The 21,747-nt window shown below is 45.1% G+C and overlaps 1 protein-coding gene across 1 annotated transcript in view; it reads left to right on the top strand.

The window, feature by feature from the left end:
- The window catches only part of ANKH (ANKH inorganic pyrophosphate transport regulator), a 143,830-nt gene that overhangs the window by 77,678 nt on the left and 44,405 nt on the right, over window positions 1-21,747 (top strand). Inside the window, exons 2-5 of the mRNA XM_027125340.1 lie at window positions 788-1,004; window positions 9,896-10,014; window positions 13,282-13,365; window positions 20,191-20,361. Of these exons, the coding sequence (XP_026981141.1) occupies window positions 788-1,004; window positions 9,896-10,014; window positions 13,282-13,365; window positions 20,191-20,361 (591 nt within the window). The remainder of the gene's footprint in view (window positions 1-787; window positions 1,005-9,895; window positions 10,015-13,281; window positions 13,366-20,190; window positions 20,362-21,747) is intronic.

The following is a 21,747-nucleotide window of genomic DNA, read 5'->3' as shown; positions in this document are numbered from 1 at the left end:
CACACACACACACACACACACACACACACACACACACACACACACACCCCTTCCTTAAAGGAAAAGAGAAACCATCACCTACTCCATATAAAGTGGCTGACCCATTTCCAGAATGCCTGTTGCTATTTTGTAGGTTCAGCCTACAAATAAAATTTAACGTGTTAACCTTTTAACCAGAACTCCTCCGAATTATTTTCTGATATTAACATAAAATGCTTGTTGGGTTTTTTTCTATTACTTTCACCCCAGTGGACAGCTATCTCCCCCACAGGAAGATATTTCAAAATGAAGCTAATATGGATGAAAATGAAAACTAATAACCTTTATCAAATTACAGTGAGCTTTGCCCTATAAGCTGCTTAGAGTGCCTATGGAAACATGACCTGCTGAGTTTTATTGTAGGAGATATAAGACAGCGTTTCTTATTTATTTATTTATTTTTGGCTGTGTTGGGTCTTCGTTGTGGTGCGTGGGCTTCTCATTGCAGTGGCTTCTCATCGTGGTGGCTTCTCTTGTCGCGGAGCACGGGCTCTAGAGCACAGGCTCAGTAGTTGTGGCTCGCGGGCTCTAGAGCGCAGGCTCAGTAGTTGTGGCTCGCAGGCTCTAGAGTGCAGGCTCAGTAGTTGTGGTACACGGGCTTAGCTGCTCCGTGGCATGTGGGATCTTCCCGGACCAAGGCTCGAACCCGTGTCCCCTGCATTGGCAGGCGGATTCTTAACTACTGCGCCACCACGGAAGCCCCAAGACACCATTCCTAACGCTGTTTGTGGGTTTCTTCCCTCCACAGGCCTTGAACCGGGGCATTGCAGCTGTCAAGGAAGATGCAGTGGAGATGCTGGCCAGCTACGGGCTGGCCTACTCCTTAATGAAGTTCTTCACGGGGCCCATGAGTGACTTCAAGAATGTGGGCCTGGTGTTTGTGAACAGCAAGCGGGACAGGACCAAAGCTGTCCTGTGCATGGTGGTGGCCGGTGCTATAGCCGCTGTCTTCCACACCCTCATAGGTAAGGCTGTTGGCCGTCCCTTAAGAATCTAGCTTTGCTAATTCCTTCTTCCTCTTAATTCATTTTCGTGTATTTATTGTAGTAAATGATTTCTTCCATAATTATTAAATATCAAGACAATTTTAAGGGATGGAAGGCATGGAGTTTGTGCTCCTAGGTCAAGAAAAGAAAATGTCCTTTGTCTGGCAAGCTGTATGTCCCTGGTTCCCAAACCCTGTGTCAGTGAGGAAGGAGTTTCATTAACAGATGAGCAGATCTAGGATTAGCCTTCAGTAAGGTCAAAAAAATGTCAGGTGCTTTTGTTAGAGACAGACATTACTTACTCTTTTCTTTTTTAATTGAAGTATAGTTGATTTATAATGTGTTAGTTTCAGGTGTACAGCACAGTGATTCAGCTATATACATACATATATGTATATGTATGTCATATATATGCAGTATATAGATATGTTCTTTTTCAGATTCTCTTCCACTATAGTTTATTAGAAGATAATGAATATAGTTCCCTGTGCTGTGCAGTAGGACCTTGGTGTTTATCTTATCAGGCTCAATCTTAAGAATAAAAATAAGAATGAGTGTTATTCAGGATTCATTCTTATCAGCAGTGAAAACAAATGAGATTGTTTTATGTATTAAAATTATCTCCTTTTAGGGCCCCGTGTTTCTATTTCAGATGAGACTCAATACTCTGGGCATAACATTCTTTCCATGAAACAACAAGAAAATTTTATCACACACAGTGACTGGCCTACAGTTTCACCAAGACCTAGGAAAGCCCCTTCCTTTAGAGCTGGAGTTCTACTTCTGCTGCCTTCTTGGTGGTGATAAAAAACCCTAAGGGCATGATCTCAGAACCCCTTGGCTTCAAAACAGCTCAGCTTACCTGGCATAAAAATTGAATGGCACACCTACTGAACCCAGTTACATAAAGCCTGTGAACAACACTTCACAAACCCATTGTGTGTCTTCAAATTGGCACTGGTTGTATGAGAACCATGAATGTCCGTGGTGAATGAAGAGCCGGGAGATTAACCCAAACCATTTACAGTGTACTCAGATGTCAACTCATGTTTACTCATAGAATTGTGAATCTAAAAGTAAATAGACTGAGGCCTTTGTGGTCTTCCTTTTTTTTTTTTGCGGTACGCAGGCCTCTCACTGTTGTGGCCTCTCCCGCCACGTGCAGACTCAACGGCCATGGCTCACAGGCCAAGCCGCTCCGCGGCATGTGGGATCTTCCCGGACCGGGGCACAAACCCGTGTCCCCTGCATTGGCAGGTGGACTCCCAACCGCAGTGCCACCAGGGGAGCCCCTGTGGTCTTCCTTTTTAATACAACATAGGATTTTGTGCTAAGAACAATGTTGGCGAGAGGATGCTTCTCATGGGCCAAATATCCAGGCAAAGTGTTGCTATTGGTCATTTCACTGGGGCTCAGAGCTTCAGGGCATGGGACAGAGAGGAGATGCTTTTCTTTCCCTTAACTTAAACCCTGAATACTAACTTATCCGCTGAGTTTTAAAGAAAACTTCTGCAGCTACATTTGATCTGGGCCATTTTCATAGATGGTATACGTACTTGAGAAAATTCCATATGTGCAATGAGTGGGTCTAAATAAATTTTTGCCTAAAAAGGAAGATAAATTAGTTTCTTTTTAGCTACTTACTTCCAAATAAACCCAACATTCCCTGTTTTAGTCATGCTCAAATGAGACTTTGGGGCTAATAGCTAATTACTAGATGTCAGTAATTAAGGAAAACTTGAGTGTACTGTATTATTGACACTGTTGGGAGGGACATTTGGTCACTGAAATAAAAATCAAAAATCAAACAAAAATCAAATCAAATCATTTTCCAAGTTAAATGCAAGTTTTTCAATTTTAAAATGGAATCATAAAATCTTACATTTGAACCAAAATGGTTCTACATCCCAGATATATTTAACAATTGCTTTTATCACTGTTGATATTTTTACAATTATCACTTCTTTTCCTTCCAACAAACAGATGCTTTCTACAGTTACTAAGAAAGCAATATCAATTTCTTTCAAAGACTTAAAACTCAGATTTTAATGATTTTCCCTCTTCTAGTTTGTTGGCCTCATTTCAATTCTCCACCTAATGGTTTGATTCTTCTCTTGCCGTCTACTGTCTGCTGCATAGGCATCTTTGCTCACCTTCCTTTCTCCTTTTTTTCACTAATCCCGTAAGCTTTTCTATACTCAGATCTTGCCGATTTTTCCCCATAACCTTGACCACAAGCTCCAGGTGGGATGTTGCTCTTTTGTCATCCTTACCTTTTCCAACAGTATTTTCCTACCATCCATGAACGTCCCCCCGTTCAGTTTCTACTTTACAATGTGTCACCTACACTAGACACTAAAACCCATTTTCACATCTTAGTAATGCTAGAAACAGCCACTGACATTTCTACTTTAACAGTCAGCTCTCGGCTGTCTATGCTTGGGACAAGGGAACAGTGACATAGATAAACAAAAAAGCAACTGTTCCAAATAATTTGACTTTAGAAGCCATTGTCTGCTCTCAGGCAGTCTTCCTAATTGTATTTGCTTGGCCTGATACTGAAATGGGTATGTATTCCCCACATGAACAGCTCCTCAGTAGGGCTCAGAGTAAGTACAAGAAGCCGCGTGTTACACGTTCACCAGCTTAGCCCACAGAGTGAGATAGGAACCACAGTAACCTAGGCTTAAAACCAAATTTCTCTATATTATTTTGTTTAGGCGAAACTAGTCTAATTGCCTGAAACTTTCCTTTTTAGGTGCTATTTCCCTATCTCCTTAATAGATTTATTTCTGTTATCTAGACCTTCTAACTTTTGCATAGCATTTATATAAAGGCATCCAAGAGCATAGAGGAGGAAGAAGTTCTTTCTCTTAGGGATTGGTTCTGAAAGGCTCATGGGGTGGGTCATCTCTTAACTGGCTCTGAAAGTGCTGGTTGTATTCCAGCACGACTCTTTCTAATTTTTCCCTTATCTTTGATACAAGATGGAGTGGAGAATTTGACCCAGTGCTCCAAATGAATATTCTGCTGTAGCCACTTAAGATTACAGATGGTGACTCTTCTTGTCTGTTACATCTCTGTTAATTCTGTCTAACCTCAGGCTCGTGGTTTTAACAAAATCACCGTGTTCTGTGCTTTTTCAGTTTAATGGCCAACTCCTTGGTTTCTTTTTGCTTTGTTTCCTAATTTACCTGTTTATTCATTTTATTCTTTACAATATTAGTTACTTTTCCCAGCAAGATGCCTTCTGTATGTTTAATGAATATTTCTCCTTTTTTAGATATATTCAAACACTGATAAAATTCATCCATTTCCCCTTACGATGTTATTCACATGAATGTTTAACTCTAAGCAGACACACCACTAGTATTAGTAGAGTTGACCTTCCTGCTTTGAATGTGGGGGCCTTTGACTAAACAAGAGTGAAAGAATTGCCCTTTGTTTAACTCACCTTTAAAATAGTCCAATCCCCATCTGTCCTATCCGTGGTCCAACAAATTACTTATTGAACAAATAGTACGTGCATGTCATTCAGGTCCTACTAATCCAAAGTTGGATACAGAGGTGAGATAAATATAAAAGATATTCATCCTTGGGGAGGAGAAGAAGTGGGAGGCAGACAGCCGCCACGCATTCATGAATCAGGGAGAGTAGAGCAAGAAAATGAGTTCGGTGTTGAATATCACAGGCAACAGGGTGGATGCCCAGTGCCAGGGTGCAGGCAACCAGGTAAAGGAGGTGTGCAGCCTGAGACTATAGAAGAGCCCGTTAGGCAACAGGGACAGGAAAAGGGGGAGAGAGGAAGAGAGAAAGGGAAGGAGAGCAGGGAAGGGCAAAGTAGAAAGAGGACCCGCAGGGAGGGCGTTAGGCATTGAGCTTTGCGGCTGTAGCTGGGTCCCTTGGAGAGCCTTTGACACCAGTGAAAATTTTTTTGTGACATCTCAGGGACAGCTATATTGAATAAAGCAGATTGAGTCTAGTGTTCATGTAAGTATGTTTAATACAGCTTTAACAACAAGGAAGATCTGTATATTCTTATTTACTGCTTGATAACGTTATGGTCTCTAAAGAAATTTTTAATATTTAGAAAAGTTCAATATATTTTGTCAGTCTGCATAATCTCCTGGGTTATGAACTAGTGCTGGGGCAGAGGTACTCTTAAAATATATTTTTTTTAAGTTTGTGTATTCCATGGTACCTCTAGCCATTGGAGAAATCCTGATTCCCAGCATGATCTCTATCTTAGATTTTTTTTTTCCCAATCTGGATGAACTTTGACATTTCAAACTCTCAGTATCTACCGATAATCTACCAACTGCTGGAGGATCTTCTCACTTAGGAGGGACTTCAAAGCTAAGCGTCACCAGCTTTGAAAAACCAGTTTCAACTGTAGCTCCTTTCCTTCGCTAACCTGGTGTCACATCTGGGCATCCATTTACTGATCACGGTGAGACATCAGAGGTAGACTCAGGTCAGAGAGGACCAAGAACTCCTTTGTGGGGTCAACTGTTATTGTGTTTGCCCCAGTAAAGGAGAGAACTTTCACTAGGTCCTTTTTATTACATTTGCTGTACATAATGTTTTTTCTTGTGTTTCATATTCATTTTCTCTGATTTTTTTTCTCTTTTTGGAGAAAGAGAAAGCCACGCATTCTCTCATCCTTGAGAGATCTGCACATGGTTATGGGTTTCCCCAGACATTTGCACATGGCCGGAGTGGGTCCCACTGATCACACAGGCACTTCCCCAGGAATGTATGGTGCAGATGGTGAGGAAAAGATGCTCCAGAAAATGTACCACCCAAACCTTATGCAATTAGCCACAATTCCACACTTGGAATTGTGTTGGACTGACAGACTTGTAATCTAGAGATCCACTGGCCAGAAAGTTCATATCTATTCTATGTGTACCTGGAGCCTGGCTCAAGATACCCGAGTTGCAGGAGCCTTGGTAAACAGAACACAGTGGGTCAATCCGTAGCACTTGTGAGACTTTTAAACATGGGAACTAAGGCATTAGAATTAGAATAAGGGCTCCCAAATTTGCCCCTTGGAAATGCACATATTATTCTTTTACTAAAAATGGAAAGAGGGCTTTTTCTTCAATTCCCATGGGAAAATTATAGGTAATGAGGCTTATTTTGATTAATACTAAATTTCATGGCATTTGCAACAAGTGCTGGCGACTCTGGATGAACAAGTTTGAGAACCAGTAATTCTGGAAAGATCCATCGCTCCATTACCCCAGAGTCTCACGGGAAAATAATTCTGAGGTCAGAGGAGCTAGGGATTTGAATGGCCCTTCCTGCTTCTTGTTTGGGCAGCTCAAAGCTGTCTACCTGTAAATAGGTTAAGTCCGTGTCCTCCTGCTGCAGCCAGGCCATGAACTCCATGTACATCTATTCAAAAACCTTGCTTAATTTTTCTTTCTAATGTCCTACTTTTCATAAGGACTCTAAGCTATTTCAGAAGACTCTTGGTAAGGCAGCTTATAGAAGTTGAAGGTTACTAAATGTCATTAAGGCAGCTAGCCTGGTAATTATAGACTCTATGCAAAGTGCTTTAAACAAATTACCCCCCCGCCTATACCTCCAGCCAGAAACAGCTCTGGGACACGGGAGGGGAGGGTGAGGCGATACTGGGTGGAAAACAGCCGCTGGGATTTTACTCTCCCAGCTCACAGGGTGGAAACAACCTTTGTAGTTATAACCAGACTCTTCTTCTACTACATATGGGAGGAGTAAAAGGAAGGAAGAAAGACGGGAAGAAAGCTTCTTCCCTTGGCCTCCAAAGTTTTTCTCTGGTAGCTAAAGGAGGACAAGAAGTAAAAAGAAGCAAAAGCATCCTTGGGCCCATTGGTCTCAAAGTACCCCTGGCACCTGGGGACCCTGGAGCTGCAGACTGAACAAAGCAGGGGAATGACGTGGGGGAAACATCCTGGCAGAGTCAGAGGCTTGGTCGAGCTCAGCACCCAGCAGTCCTTCAGACCCTGTTAAACTTCAGATGTCAGCTCTTCACTGCTCTACATAAAGGCACTGTTTTTGATGTTTTAGTTAAAATAGTGTAATAAGTTGGTACACTTAGGTATATTCACAGAAGTAGAGAAGCTTATTTATACTGATCCCTATACACTCAGGCCACATGAGCAAACTGCACGCCCTGCTCTCAGCTGTCCAAATTCACACGTCCCTTCTTTTCCTGCCATTACCCCAGAGACTCACGGGAAAATAATTCTCCCCTTCCTAGAAGCCACCTGTATGAGTTTGCTAGGTCTGTCCTAACAGAGCAACACAGACAGCAGAAGTGTGTGGTCTCACGGTCTGGAGGCTGGAAGGTCGAGGTGGTGGCAGTGAGGTTGGTTCTGTCTGAGGCCGTGACGGAGAGTCTGTCCCAGGCCCCTCTCCAGCTTCCAGTGGTTTGCAACGTGCGCTGTCCCTTGGCTTGTGGAAGCATCTCCCCGATCTCTGCCTTCATGTTTTCATGGGCTTCTCCTTGTGCGTGTCTATCTCTGTGTCCAAATTCCCCCTTTTGAGAAGGACACCAAGAGCCCACTCTTCTCCAGCGTGACCCCATCTCAGGTAATTATACCTGCCATGACCTGGTTGTCAAATAAGGTCACCTTCTGAGGTCCTGGGGACTAAGGACTCAGCAAATGAATTGTGCGGGGACACAGGTCAATCCATACATTGCCCTCCAGATCTCAGCCTTTTCTAATCTCAAGGGCCCAGCGTTAGCCATCCAGTCCAGTCCAGTCAGCTGGCGTTTGTATTGGCGCTAACCTTTACCAGGAAATGTTAGTTCCTGAGCTCTTCAGAGCCAGCCCCGGGCTCGTGCGCTTAGCATTGCTCTGCTCGCCCAGCGTGGCTGCCTTTACTATTGCCGGCGGTCTCTGCTGGGAGGGGCAGTGGGGTGGGCAGGGTCAGGACCATCTCTGCGCAGGTCTCAGCGCAGTGAACTTGACTGAATGAAAAGGAGTGTACAAATCAACAGCAGCCACGATTTCCAAATCTCGGCACCCAAAGTAAGCTCTGTGTGTGGTCCAGCAACATCTTTATCCTGGCTTTGTGTTTCACCAGCTAATCTCAGGTCTGAATGCACTTCTCACCTCCCTGCCAAGTCGGGCTGGAGGGCTTCCTCCTGCTTTCCAGGATCAGGTCACCCACGTGCCTTCTGATCCAAGCAGGACATCACAGCTGCCTTCCTTGTCCCTGGCCGTAACTAATCCCATTTCCCCAGTCTTTTCTCTTTCTGCCAAGTGCCACCCTCCCTCCTGGATTTCTCTTCTTGCTGCCTCAGTGGTTTTGCTGGTCCCGCCACGCTCCACACCTGCCACCTGGGCTCACCTGGCAGCTCGCCTCTTGGTTTCCACCTCTGCCCTTCCTGGGAGGAGTGGGCCCTCCTCGCCTGCATTTGCCTGTCCCACCAGCATTGCATGCTGGATGTCTTAGCCATCCCAGCCCCCTACCCCTTGAAATCACTTACTTGTACCTCTACCCTCGCTGAGATTTCTATTTATAGACATTTAAATAACTTGGATATCATCCTGAAGAGCACACTTAATCCAACATCCCCATAATTCCAGACTAATCCCGACAGAGGATGGAGGATTATTTCTTTTTACCAGTTTATATGGTAATAAGTCGTCCCCCAAACTTTGAGATGGGGGGAGGGATTCTTATTATTCCACAAAGTGAGACACTAAATTTTATCTCCTTTCTGATTTCAAAGCCTCTGCTGCAGTTGTCAAGTACATGGATATTCATATTTACAAGAGAATGAACAGCGGGAACACTACTATTAGAGCACTATGAAAACACAAAGATCATTGTTTTCCTATATAGTCTAAACATTGTATCAATGAGGTAGCAAATAGCTGAATATTGTATTTAACCTTTACTAACAATGTCTGCCAGAACGCCTAGCAGACACTAGGAGACCTTTCTCTTTCTTCCTTTCTCTCCCTTTGGCACCAACACATTCATTCAGCCTGTGTTGGTTAAGGCCCATTATGTTCCAGTCACACACTGGTCACAGGTCCTCATGTTGGAGGGACTTGGAAAGCACAGAGATAGCATTTTTCCACTGGGAAGACTATACCCACAGTTACCACCCTCCTCCCCAAAAAATGATACAAAAGGAATAACAAACAGTGAAAAGCTAGCTTTAACATTTTTATCGAAAGGTACGTTATCCCATTGTTATGTTAAAACACTCACGCATAATCCACCACACACACCTGTAAAAGAACTGGGCAATTAGAACCTAGAGTTTCAACGGTGACCCCTTCTGGGCAGAGGGATGAATGAGACTGTAGATGATTTTCTTCTTTTTGCTCATCTGAATTTTGTAATTTTTGTACCAAAACCCAAATATTATATTTAAAATTGTTTTTAAACTTTTGAGGGCTTCCCTGGTGGCACAGTGATTAAGAATCCGCCTGCCAATGCAGGGGACATGGGTTCGAGCCCTGGTCTGGGAAGATCCCGCATGCCGCGGAGCAACTAAGCCTGTGCGCCACAACTACCGAGCCTGCGCTCTAGAGCCCATGAGCCACAACTACTGAGCCCACGAGCCACAACTGCTGAGCCCACATGCCACAACTACTGAAGCCTGCACGCCTAGAGCCTGTGCTCCGCAACAGGAGAAGCCACCTCAATGAGAGGCCCGTGCACCGCAACGAGGAGTAGCCCCCGCTCGCCGCAACTAGAGAAAAGCCCGCGGGCATCAACAAAGACCCAAATGCAGCCAAAAATAAATAAAATAAGATAAATAAATTTATTTAAAAAAAACTTTTGAGATAAAAAGCTTATGAGGATAATGTTTTCTAAATATTGCCATGTTCTGTTTTGTTTTGTTTTACCTTCTGCAGCATATAGTGACTTAGGCTACTACATCATCAATAAATTGCACCATGTGGATGAGTCAGTGGGGAACAAAACGAGAAGGGCCTTCCTGTATCTTGCTGCCTTCCCTTTTATGGATGCAATGGTGAGTAGAGAAGATCGTTGGCACTGTTTAAAAAACTTATGGTAAAAAATACGTAACCTAAACTTCACCATTTTAACCATTTTTATGTATACAGTTCAATGGCATGGAGTATATTCACATTGCTGCGACTCTTCAGAACTCTTTTCATCTTGGGATAGTGACTCTATTCCCATGAAACACTGCCTCCCCACCCTCCCCTCCCCCAGCCCCCAGCAACCCAGAAATGGAAACGGCTCCACTTATTCCCCCCAGAAAGTGACCAGCACATCCGAGGCTGTCTTCACTGCCCACCACATTTTTTTCCCGATTGTGATCATATACATATAACATAAAACTTCCCATCTTAACCATTTTTAAGCACCCACTTCAGTGGCATTAGGTGCATTCACATCGTGGTGCTCCCATCACCGCCATCCACCCTCGGCCCTCTCCATCTTCCCAGCTGAGTCTCTGCCCCATTGAACACTAACTCCCACCCCCGACCCCAGCCCCTGGCTCCCACCACTCTACTTCTGTCTCTATGAACTTGACTGTTCTCGGTACCTCGTGAGTGGAGTCCTACAATATTTGTCTTTTTGTGACGGGCTTATTTCACTTAGCAGAATGTCTTCAAGGTTCATGCATGTTGTATGCAGCATGTGTCAGAATGTCCCTCTTTTTAAGGCTGAATAGTATTCCTTGTATGTGTAAAAGCCACATTGGTTTACCCTTTCATCCATCAGTGGACACACCGGGGTTACTGCCACCTTTTGGCTACTATGAATAGTGCCACTGTGAACATGAGTGAGCCAATAGCCCTTTGAGTCCTTGCTTTAATTCTTTGGGGTATATACCCAGAAGTGGAATTGCTGGATCATATGGTAATTCTGTTTTTAATGTTTTGAGGACCTGTCATACTGAGTTCAGCACCAGCTGCACCATTTTACATCCCCGCCAGCAGTGCAGAAGGGCTCAGCAGTGCAGAAGGGACCACTGACTTTTAACCAGTCCATCTTTTCAGTTTATTTTATGAGAATTATCTATATTTGCCACAAGTTCTGGCAGTAGGCAAGAGAGCTTGTTTGGAAAATTGATTCAAATATAAATTCCTTTCTGATATATTCAGGATCAAGGGATCAGAATAGCTTTCAGATAAACTTACCACTTGTGTGGTATAAGCACCCAAAGCTTTTTAGAATAAGACTCGCTTGAATATACTGATAGGATTTTATTACTTTAATAGCCAGCTTTGCTAGATTAGCTGAGGGTGGCTGACTTCCATAGATTAAATTCTTTGTTCTGATACTGAAGAGTTCTCAGAGAATGCTTTTTTCCTATTCATCTGTGTTACAGATATAAAAGAGACTTAGCCAAATATATATATTTCTATATTTCCAACAATGTCTAATGCTAGAAAATAAACCTTTTCTTTGGGCTCCATTTTAAATTACCCTTGGAAGGAGACTTTAACATATGATAATCTATATAGGTTTTTCTACCACTCCTTACCTCCAGTTCTATATACATTAGACGTGTGAGATGAATGGAGGTATTGAGGTATGGCATTAGCCCCCAGTCCTCAGAGGAATGATGCAGTGTAAAAATGTATGTGGTCCATCGTCTCAGATGTCATCAGAAGTCTTAATGTGCCTGTAGCAGGGTTACGGGGGCAGCCTTCTTGAATCTGACAGCTTCCTACTGGTGGGCCAGGGAGCCTTAGATATTAAACCCTTAGTTTCCACCGGAGGTCCTGATTTTTAGTTGTCGTGACATCACTTTAGGTGGAGAATTTGGCCCCTGGGACACTTGTACCTGGATTTTCTTTTTCTTGCTTATCACCAGGTGTGTTTACTCTGGTAGTTGATGCATACCCCCTGCTCCCATACCCGCTACCCCAAAAAGAAAACAGCCAAGGGTTTGGAGTGTGTAGAACCGGATTCCCCACAGGGCCCAGGCTGGACTGAGGTGGTACCACAGTGCTTTCAAAGCAGTGAGAGAATTGAATGGAGTGACCTTTTTCACAACCTAAGAGAGTAAAAGCCCAGCTTCTTCAGCAGAGTCCATGATTCTGCTCTAATGCCTGCCCTCCTGTCTGTGCTGGGACTGTGTAAACATAATTATACAGTGAACTCAGGGAACTCAGGACTAAAAGTGACTCACAGACTCTTTAGTGCCCTGTGTTCCACTTCCCTTCTTTGTTTATTTGCCACGGAAGTTTCCAAAGCTCAGTCTAACCCCAGAACATCTGTGATGGACACCCTTTTCTTCCATGTTTCATCTCTCAACTCCCCCAAAAGGCCCAGTAGTAAGAGATTGCTAATAAAAACCAAAATAATACATATCACCCCAAACACACACACACACATGCACATGCACGCACACGCGCACACACACACACCTTGCAGCATGGCCCTGATGTATTTGTTGGAGAGATAATATTTGCAAATCACAAAGCTTATCGTCCAGACAGCTTTTGGTCAACAAAGGTAGCCTACAAGCCACAATTTGCAAATGTTATCTACGCCTTGCATTTCTTTTCACATTTAGCACCTTTGGCCCTACGAGCTGAGGAGGAAGTAGATGTAGCAGCAGCTATAAAGTCTTGACACAGACCTAGGAAATAAATCATACTTGTCTGATTATGTTTAGCTCACGTGAAATGTTATTCCTTTGTCAGTTCAGGTCAGCCTTTACTGGTTAGAAGGATGATGCTTAAGCAGATCCTACTTTGAACTTCAAACCTTCTCCAAACCTGCCATCCCCTGGAACTTTCACTGTCTGTAACCCTTGGAGGACTTTCCTCTTAATTTTCCTCAAAGGCACGAAGTGACAGATGGGATCCCGCCCAAACTTAAAGAGAAGGAAACAGTAGAACCCTGATCAGTCAGTGAGTGCCTGCAGTGACGGTAGTAACTCGGATCCAGTTTAGAGCCCTCGTTAGAACATGCTTCACGGATGGAGAATGCTGTGCTGTGTGACTCCCACTGGCCCCCCATTCCTGGTATTCAGCCAGGTTTCCTACCAGACACACAAACCAGTACACTAGTCTGCATAGAACTGGTACCAAATACACACTGTGCAGTCATTGGTTCCACTTAAGTCTCATGTGGTCCTAGCCGCCAGGCTAAGTTACAGTCATTTTACCAATCAAAGATTTATGAAGCCTGTGCTACTAAGGTTGGGGGGTGCGTTTCTATTCTGTTTCAGGAATGCCCAGGGACTCATAATGACCAGAAATAACCTAATCCCAAAGGTGTATCTCATACCCTATTCTCTCCTTCCTGGCAGGCATGGACCCATGCTGGCATTCTCTTAAAACACAAATACAGTTTCCTGGTCGGATGTGCCTCAATCTCAGACGTCATAGCTCAGGTAAATGTGATCCGTGTGTCCATCAGAGCTGTCAGAGCCCCTTTCAGGTGATGGACAGAACCGGCTGCTGCCTCATTTACAACCGTCCGCTCCGCGAGCATCCCTGCATTACTCAAAACAAACGTGAACTTCCATAAATGCTTGTTAAGTGAATGAGCAAATGGAACCCCCCCTCCATGATACAAGCGTGTAGGATCTTGCAGGAATGGGTGTTGTAGGAATTTAAATTTACTATCAGAGGTTTTGCCCTTTATTGTTAAGGCACTTGCACGTGAAATGACTCAAGTCAAAGCTAGTGGGTGGTCACAGGGTCACTGTGCACACATGGACCTCTGTGTGGCTGAGTCACTAGATGCTAGCTTCTAGAGAATGCTCCTAGGAATTATTCTTTATTTTTTTTTATTTTTTTTTATTTATTTTTTTGCCGTATGCGGGCCTCTCACTGTTGTGCCCTCTCCCGTTGCGGAGCACAGGCTCCAGACACGCAGGCTCAGCGGCCATGGCTCACGGGCCCAGCCGCTCCGCGGCATGTGGGATCTTCCCGGACCGGGGCACAAAGCCGTGTCCCCTGCATCGGCAGGCAGACTCTCAACCACTGTGCCACCAGGGAAGCCCTAGGTATTATTCTTAAATGTTGTTGTCACCTGGGGCTGCCACTCACGCATCATTCTCCCACATTTGGAAAGAATCAGGAAGTCGGCTTCGTCTGAGAACATTATACTTCTGTCCAGTTCCCTGAGGTCTGGCACCAGCCCTGGTTTCCATTCTCCTTCCTGTCTTCTTCCTCCAAAGATATCATGAAAAATTTTAGCAGCAAATTAGATTTAATTCCCATAGTCTGTATGTTAGACTTAGTTCCTACAGTCAAGGGTTTGGAGAACGATTTCTTCACGGAGAAGGAGGTGGACCGATTTCTAAGCTCCCTTCCCAATTCTCAGTTCCATTCTATGAACATGTCCACACATTTCTTCCTGGTTTTTCCCTTTTGTACACGCTAGTCTTTCAGCCACCTTTCTGAAATAATCTACTGTTCAACTGTTAGTACCTCCCTAAAGACCAAGAATTAGATTTCCAAATTAATTGCATTTGCTCCATGGATCACTATTAAAAGTGATTTAAATTACTTCCTGCTAACATTATTTTGTGTGTGTGTGTGTGAGTGTGTGCACGCGCACAAGCGTGAATACCAGCTAACGTCATTCTTTGATATATCTTTGTTAATTTTCTTGGTGAGTTATTAGAGATTTTTTGGCCTGGTCTCACTTTTAATTCATCCTCTGAGGGATGAACTAAACTGCCTTGTTCACTCTAGTCACTTAATTTGAAATTAAGGAAACAGCTCTTATGTTTAGCATTAGCATCAGCAACTCAGTGAGCGTTTGTAGATGTGTTATCTCAAAAGCAAAAAACAAAAAAACATAAAAAAACCCCACCTATCTTCGCCTAAGATAAATATAGCAGCATCCAAGGGTAGAGGAAGAAATCACATCCCTGAAAAATTCTTTGCCAGTGCCCCCACAGCCATTTTCCTTCTTAATTTTTTTTTTTTTTCTTTTGCCGGTACGCGGGCCTCTCACTGTTGTGGCCTCTCCCGTTGCGGAGCACAGGCTCCGGATGCGCAGGCTCAGCGGCCATGGCTCACGGGCCCAGCCGCTCCGCGGCATGTGGGATCCTCCCGGAACGGGGCACGAACCCGTGTCCCTTGCATCGGCAGGCGGACCCCCAACCACTGCGCCACCAGGGATGCCCTTCCTTCTTAATTTTAAACCTGGTCCTGGCCGCTGCCTGTTGGGAGGGCTCAAAAGCTCGGAATAAACATAACTGGTTGGTAGGGGCAATGGAAGCTGGATTCAGGTGCCATCTGGCCTTGGGCTTTTCCTGGTGAAGTTTCTGTTTTAAACCTTATAGTTGGAGTTCCTGCCACAATTTGGTTGGGGGAATAAATTCAGTGTTTGTTCTTAAGTCTTCTGCTTCCCCTCCCACCCCCCAGCTTCAGTCCTCTCATTACTTGAAAGCATTTGTTAATTACCAGACTTGGTAATGAATAAATAGATCCTAGGCAAAGTCCTTTGAAATACCACCTCGGCATAGGTAGATAGGGAGTAACAATCACCAACGATAAAATGAAAAGAGTTTATAATGCCTTGAATTTCAGTGGCAACTCCCAGTTTGAAAAACTTTTACTAAGCTAATTAATTTCCCATCATAATACAAAAAAAACCTCTTGCTTTGGTTCCAGCATGCCATGCTTTTCTGTGTCACCATTATTGTAATAGTCATATGTTTTTGATTTATTTTGTGATCATCTAGACTTTCTTAGCTTGCTCAGTATCAAATGAGAATTCTCATGGGGTGTTGGGCCTCAGTGGGACCTCTAGTCCTTTCCTCTTTGTGCTGTCATCAGCCCTGGCCTTCTGAAGTCAGCTGAGATCCCAGGGCTGGGATCCCAGGATCCCAGCTGAGTAATCTGGCTGCACTACTCTAGGTCCCTTTGTCTCCTGCCTTTCCATCTCAGCCTTCGGGCAAAATCCCCGTCCTGAACCACCCAATGGTGTGCACCTTGCACCACCTGCACCCAGGTAGCAAGCACTCCAGCAAAAAGTTACACAGCGGGACAAACGGATCAAAGTATAGATTCATCCTCTCATCACTCACCTCGGCGGACTCTAGTAACCATGTCAGAGGGTCTCCACCCACTTCACTCTCCCTGGCAGGTGACCTCATTGCCTACCTCACTGAGAAATTTAAACCCACATGCCTACTTTCAGACCCTTGCCTCATCTTCGTTCCCCCTCCCATTCCAGGAGAGGAGGTGTCCCTCCTCTGTCCAAGGCCACTTCTTCCTCCTGTGCCTTGAAGCCTATCCTGTCCTGCTTTCTCAGGAACCTTATTTGATTGGTTATCAGTGACTCCTTCTCTCTCCCCTGGATCATTTCTCTTTGACATGGAAACATGCTCAGACATCTGCCATCTTAACACCATAACAACAGCAACAAGAGGCTTTTTCTCATGTATGTCTTTAGCTACAATTCTCTATTACTTCCCAGCCACACCTTTTGGAAGGCCAGTTTCCTCTCACTGTCTCCACTTTTTCACTTCTCTTTCTTCCTTTTACCTACCCCATGCTGACCTCCACTCCCATCAGTTCTCCCACACTGTTCTCACTAGTGACCCTCTTGCCACTGAATCCAGCGGGCACTTTTTGTTGACCTAATGGATGTCTCAGCAACTCTTCACTCTGTTGACTGCGCCTTCGTCCATGAAACATCCCTTCCCATTGGCTCTCACACCACCACGTCCTGGTTTTTCTCCTGCTTCTGATGGCCGAGCTCATCTACTGATGTGTAAATGTTGAAGTTCCTCAGATCCGTCTCTCTCCTTACTGTGTATTCTATTCGTGAAGAATCTACTGCATGCCCTACGTTTAAACCATCTGTAACAAGATTGATGATCACCAGATAAAGATCTGTGGCCAAGCCCTCTCCTCTGAGCTCTAGACAAGCCATCTAGATATCTCTATGCTATTTCCACTCACATCCTTCAGAGGCATCGTAAGCCTCAGTTCATACTCTTCATGATCTTGATGATGGTGGTTTTGAATGAATCTGTGCCCCTACCATCAGCTCAGAAACCTGGGAGCCACCCTAGGAGCATCCCTCTTCAGGACCATCCGTCTAAAATTTTTAATCCTAGGTGTTTCTTTATCTGCCCTCTTCTCCCCATCTCGGCTGCCCTCGCCCTGGTCTGAGGGATCACCCCTCCCACCTGAACTCTCAGCGATGCCTCCTGACTCGGGCCTGCCCCTCTGCTCTGGCTCTCCTCCGTCCTTCCCCGCTGCGGCCACAGGGATCTATTCTCAGTGAAATGCTGGCCATCTCACCCCCTGCCTAGAACCTGCTTTAGAATCACCTCCTGGTGTCCTTGAGATAAAAAGCCAAAATCCTGATCATGGTCTACGAGGTGCTGAAACCCCACAGGCTCTGCTTCTTCCCCAGCCCCGTCACTCTCCTCTTGTCCCCTTGCTCTCTACCCTCCAGCCACTGGTCCTCCCTTGTGACCAGTTCAATGTGGCCGAGCTGCCTCCCGCTGGGGGCTTTGCCTGGCTTCTGCCCGGAAGGAGATGCCCTGCCTCGGCTTGCCCCACCTAACCCTGGCTCCTGTCGGCCCCTGCCGGCTCCTGCCAAGGCATTGGGTCTCGGCTCAGTTGCACCCCACGTGGGGCGCCCTCCCTCACCCCACAGCCTGGCTCTCCCAGCACCACCGCCCTCTCTCCTTCACAGGCCTTTTCACAGGTTGATTACCATCTCTGCCTTCCCCACTAGGCTGTCAGCTCCAGGAGAACAGAGCCTGGGACAATCTTATCTATCATTGAATCCCCAGCACCCAGGACGGGGCCAGCACATAGCAGGCTTTCCCTGGGAAAATCCTCACCACCGAGGCAGTACGTTACCTGCAGAAAATAGTCCGACAAGGTTTTGAGGATGGTATCAGAATCAAAAATCTTAATTCTGGATTGAATTGCAAAAGGCCCAGGTGTTATTTTAAGTTGGTAAATGATACAACCCACAGCGAAGGTGTAAGAGGTATGGTATGTGTTGGCCACCTGGCATCAAGCTATTAACGACATGAGGGAGGCTGAGAAAATCTTCACTTCGGCCTCGATCGCTACCGGCCCGATGCCTCCTGCCCGCCCTCTGCCACACTCCAGCCTGCTGTCTCCTCAGGCCACTTTCCTGTCATCTCCACACCTCCCCCTCCCTTTTCCTTCACTTCCAGATCCCCTTCCTTGGTCCTACTCGTCTTGCATGGCCATCCTGATGGCGTCACCGGGAGCCTTTCTGGACTGGGCAGAGGAGGGGTTGGTCTTCACATATCCATTTTTCCTCCAGTGTGTTTTCAGTCTCTAAACATGACCATCTTCATTTACACTGTAGGTCTGTGTATGTCGAATCTTAAGCTTGCGGCAGACAGACTAGTCTGTTTGCATATTAGGGCCCCTTAAGGCCTCTGATTAGTTAGAGAAATAAATGGGCATCTTGGTCACATTACAGAACGCAATCTTCTATTCCAAACACAATGGATCCTTCACCAGGTTTCCCCCAGCTGGTCTTTGCATCCCTCAGTTAATACGGTACATTTGTTCCACTGGGAAGCAACAGGCAGGGAGACAGTCACGGGCATCTTTATTTCCATCAATGGGCTCCACTGTATCCTCGGTGAAAGTGAATGTGAGTGTGTGATCATGAGCCTGAGTGGACACTCACGCGCCCATGCTCTGGGCAGCCTGGTCATGTCCACGCAGCCAAGCGGTAGCTCTGTCCCCTGCATCCCCCTAAGGGCCTCTCTGTCCCGTTTACCGGTTTGAGAACAGCAACCCGGGCACAAGTGTCGGTTTGTGCTACCAGCAGACCTCCTCTAACGTCTCATACTATTATCTCGTTCAGAAGAGTTTCTCTGGATTACCCTGCCTTTCTCTGTCCCCTGTGGCAACTGAACGCACTCATTTGATGAACTGTGCTCGTTCTCCAGCTTCTTTTTTAACTTTCTGTCATCACTGATTTCTTGAGAATGCAGTGATCCGGTGCGCCTCCTTTGGCCAGGATCATTTAGTGGTGGTAGATTTCACAAGCCTATCATTCCCTGGGTATTTGGCTATTAAGATTGATGTAGCCCCCCCCCAATTTAAAAATGAAAACTAAATAAATAACTAAAAGAAGGAGGGGGAAAATGGATACTACTTAACAAAATTCTCTAAGGACAAATACAAAACTAATGTAGGGCTGATATTCAGCTGGTTCTTACCATAACAGCCAGGCCCGTTGTCTGTTCTGTTCAGTTGTTCAGTCTGTTGGTAAATATTTAGAATATTATTCCTGAAAATAATCAAACAGATTCATTGCTGTAGTGGGTAGAAAATGGATGGATGGGGTTCAAAGGTACTAGGTAGACTTTTTATAAATCTTGATATTTAATCACTGTGTTCCTCTTCAAAATAAATTAAACAAATAATTTTTTTAAACAAACAAACAACAACAAAAAAATTGATGTAGCCCGGACAATCTCTCCCCTCCCCCATTACCCTATTTGTGCACTCAGTACGCCTCAGTGGTCTTCCAAACATGTGAATCCCAGGAAGGACTCTGGACAGAGGCGGGGCTGATTCCCTGATTTCCGCAGGATGGGGGGTTAAATACATTGAGAAATTTTCTTTAGAGCCTGTACTGTTCAATAGAGATTGACACTTTACTATTATTTCAATCCCTCTTGACTTTGTATTTTTTGACCTATGCCACTTTTGTAAGTTAATATCTTAAATTTTAATTATCTTGTTTTATAATAATCAACATTGGTGCTTTTGCAACATTTTTAGTGGATTCCGTGTTATAAATGTTAACGTCCATTTTTCTGTGTACCGTCATTGGTCACTGTTCTATCCTTTGTGGAAGGTCACTTAGGTCCTCTGGTGTGGATTACATGTGTACATCGATAGGGCAAAGCTCTTCTGCATCCTTTGGGGTCAGGGAATCCAAAGTTTCTAGACTTTTTTTAATCGATAACCTTAACCAGATGTGCAGTTGCCTTAAAAGAATCTTAATGATGAATATAACAGAATGATCGTGTGCTCTTCCAGTGAATCCCAAATGCATGACCCTGAATTCTCCGAGAGCAGTATTGAGCTGTAGCCCAATACAGTTCTCCTTCTCATCAGTGTCAAGGTTTTCGCTCAGAGATACATCTCACCTGGGTGCAAGAGGTGGGGCCGCACTTCCATTGGTTGCTTCCGTCTTCTCCCTACTGACTTGTTCTTGTTTCCCCATCTCTCAGGTCGTTTTTGTCGCCATTTTGCTTCACAGTCATCTGGAATGCAGAGAGCCTCTACTCATCCCCATCCTATCCTTGTACATGGGTGCCCTTGTGCGCTGCACCACCCTGTGCCTGGGCTACTACAAGAACATCCACGACATCATCCCGGACAGGAGTGGACCGGAGCTGGGGGTAGGTCCTTAGACCTCGAGGACATGCTCTCTGTACATCCAAGTGGAATATAGTTTCACCCCACACGTATGAAACGAGACATCAGTGTAACAGCCACATGCTCTGGGATGTTATATCTCAAGGCCAAGTGCTTCATAGTGTCCACAGGGAAAGACAGTTGGAGAACTGATGAACTCTGGAGATGAAAGAGTCCTTAGAGGACACTCTCCAGCCTCCTTACCTCCATACAAGGAGACCAAGTCACAGTGAGTCATGTCAGGCCAAGGAGGAGACACAACACTGATGTCCTCCTTACTCTCTGTTGTCGAAAGGAAGTCATTCTGTTCTCGACAGAGATTTTAGGACCCCTGGTACCACTGAACTCACATTTGATTATTTTTAATTTCACCCCAGGGATCCAGGCTGTGTTTGTACTTTCTGTACTGGCCAAACACAATCATTCATTCAGGTGCCTTCTATGGAGGGAGCAGAGTATTTAGGTACCACAGGGCAACACAGGAAGTTTTTAAATACGGTCTCTGGCCTCAAGCAGCTTTACGTCCCATTTGGCTTATCCAGCACAGCAGCAACATTCAGACATGAACCCAAGAAAGTACAGAGACTGCAATGGGGGTTCAAGAACTTCTCTCACGGAGGCTGAGAGAGGGTAGATAGGGATGAGGTCTAAAAAGCCCCCCCGATGGAGGCAGAGCTTGGCCTGTGCCTCGAAAGGCGAATATGGTACAAGCAAGATACAATCTTATACAAGTGACCGAAGCGTTCTTTTCATCATCATTATAAGCAGCATCTGATTTATATGTTTGCTAATTTCTCTATCCTTAGGTATCATTTGGGTTGGTATCCATCTAGATATAAGGCAGATATGCATGATTTTGTATATATATATATATATTTTTATATATATATTTATATAAATATGGCCCTGAATAAATTACCACACTCCACCCCTTGATCCCACCTTTGACCACGTTACTTTTGTCATGTCAAAACAGTAATTGCGGGACTTCCTTGGTGGTGCAGTGGTTAAGAATCCACCTGCCAATGCAGGTGACATGGGTTCGAACCCTGGTCCGGGAAGATCCCACATGCCGCGGAGCAACTAAGCCCGTGTGCCACAACTACTGAGCCTGCGCTCTAGAGCCCACGAGCCACAAGTACTGAGCCCGTGTGCCGCAGCTACTGAAGCCCACGCGCCTAGAGCCCATGCTCCACAACAAAGAGAAGCCACCGCAATGAGAAGCCCGTGCACTGCAACGAAGAGTAGCCCCCGCTCGCCACAACTAGAGAAAGCCCGTGCGCAGCAACAAATACCCAACGCAGCCAAAAATAACCAAAAAAACAGTAATTGTATTGACCACCCACCTTGATCTGAGGTCAGGCCATCAA

Source organism: Aethalodelphis obliquidens, unplaced genomic scaffold (assembly GCF_003676395.1).
Source record: "Aethalodelphis obliquidens isolate GAN/ISIS:26980383/991018 unplaced genomic scaffold, ASM367639v1 scaffold29, whole genome shotgun sequence".
Lineage (NCBI taxonomy): Eukaryota > Metazoa > Chordata > Mammalia > Artiodactyla > Delphinidae > Aethalodelphis > Aethalodelphis obliquidens.
This window is presented reverse-complemented; position numbering and strand designations above follow the sequence as displayed.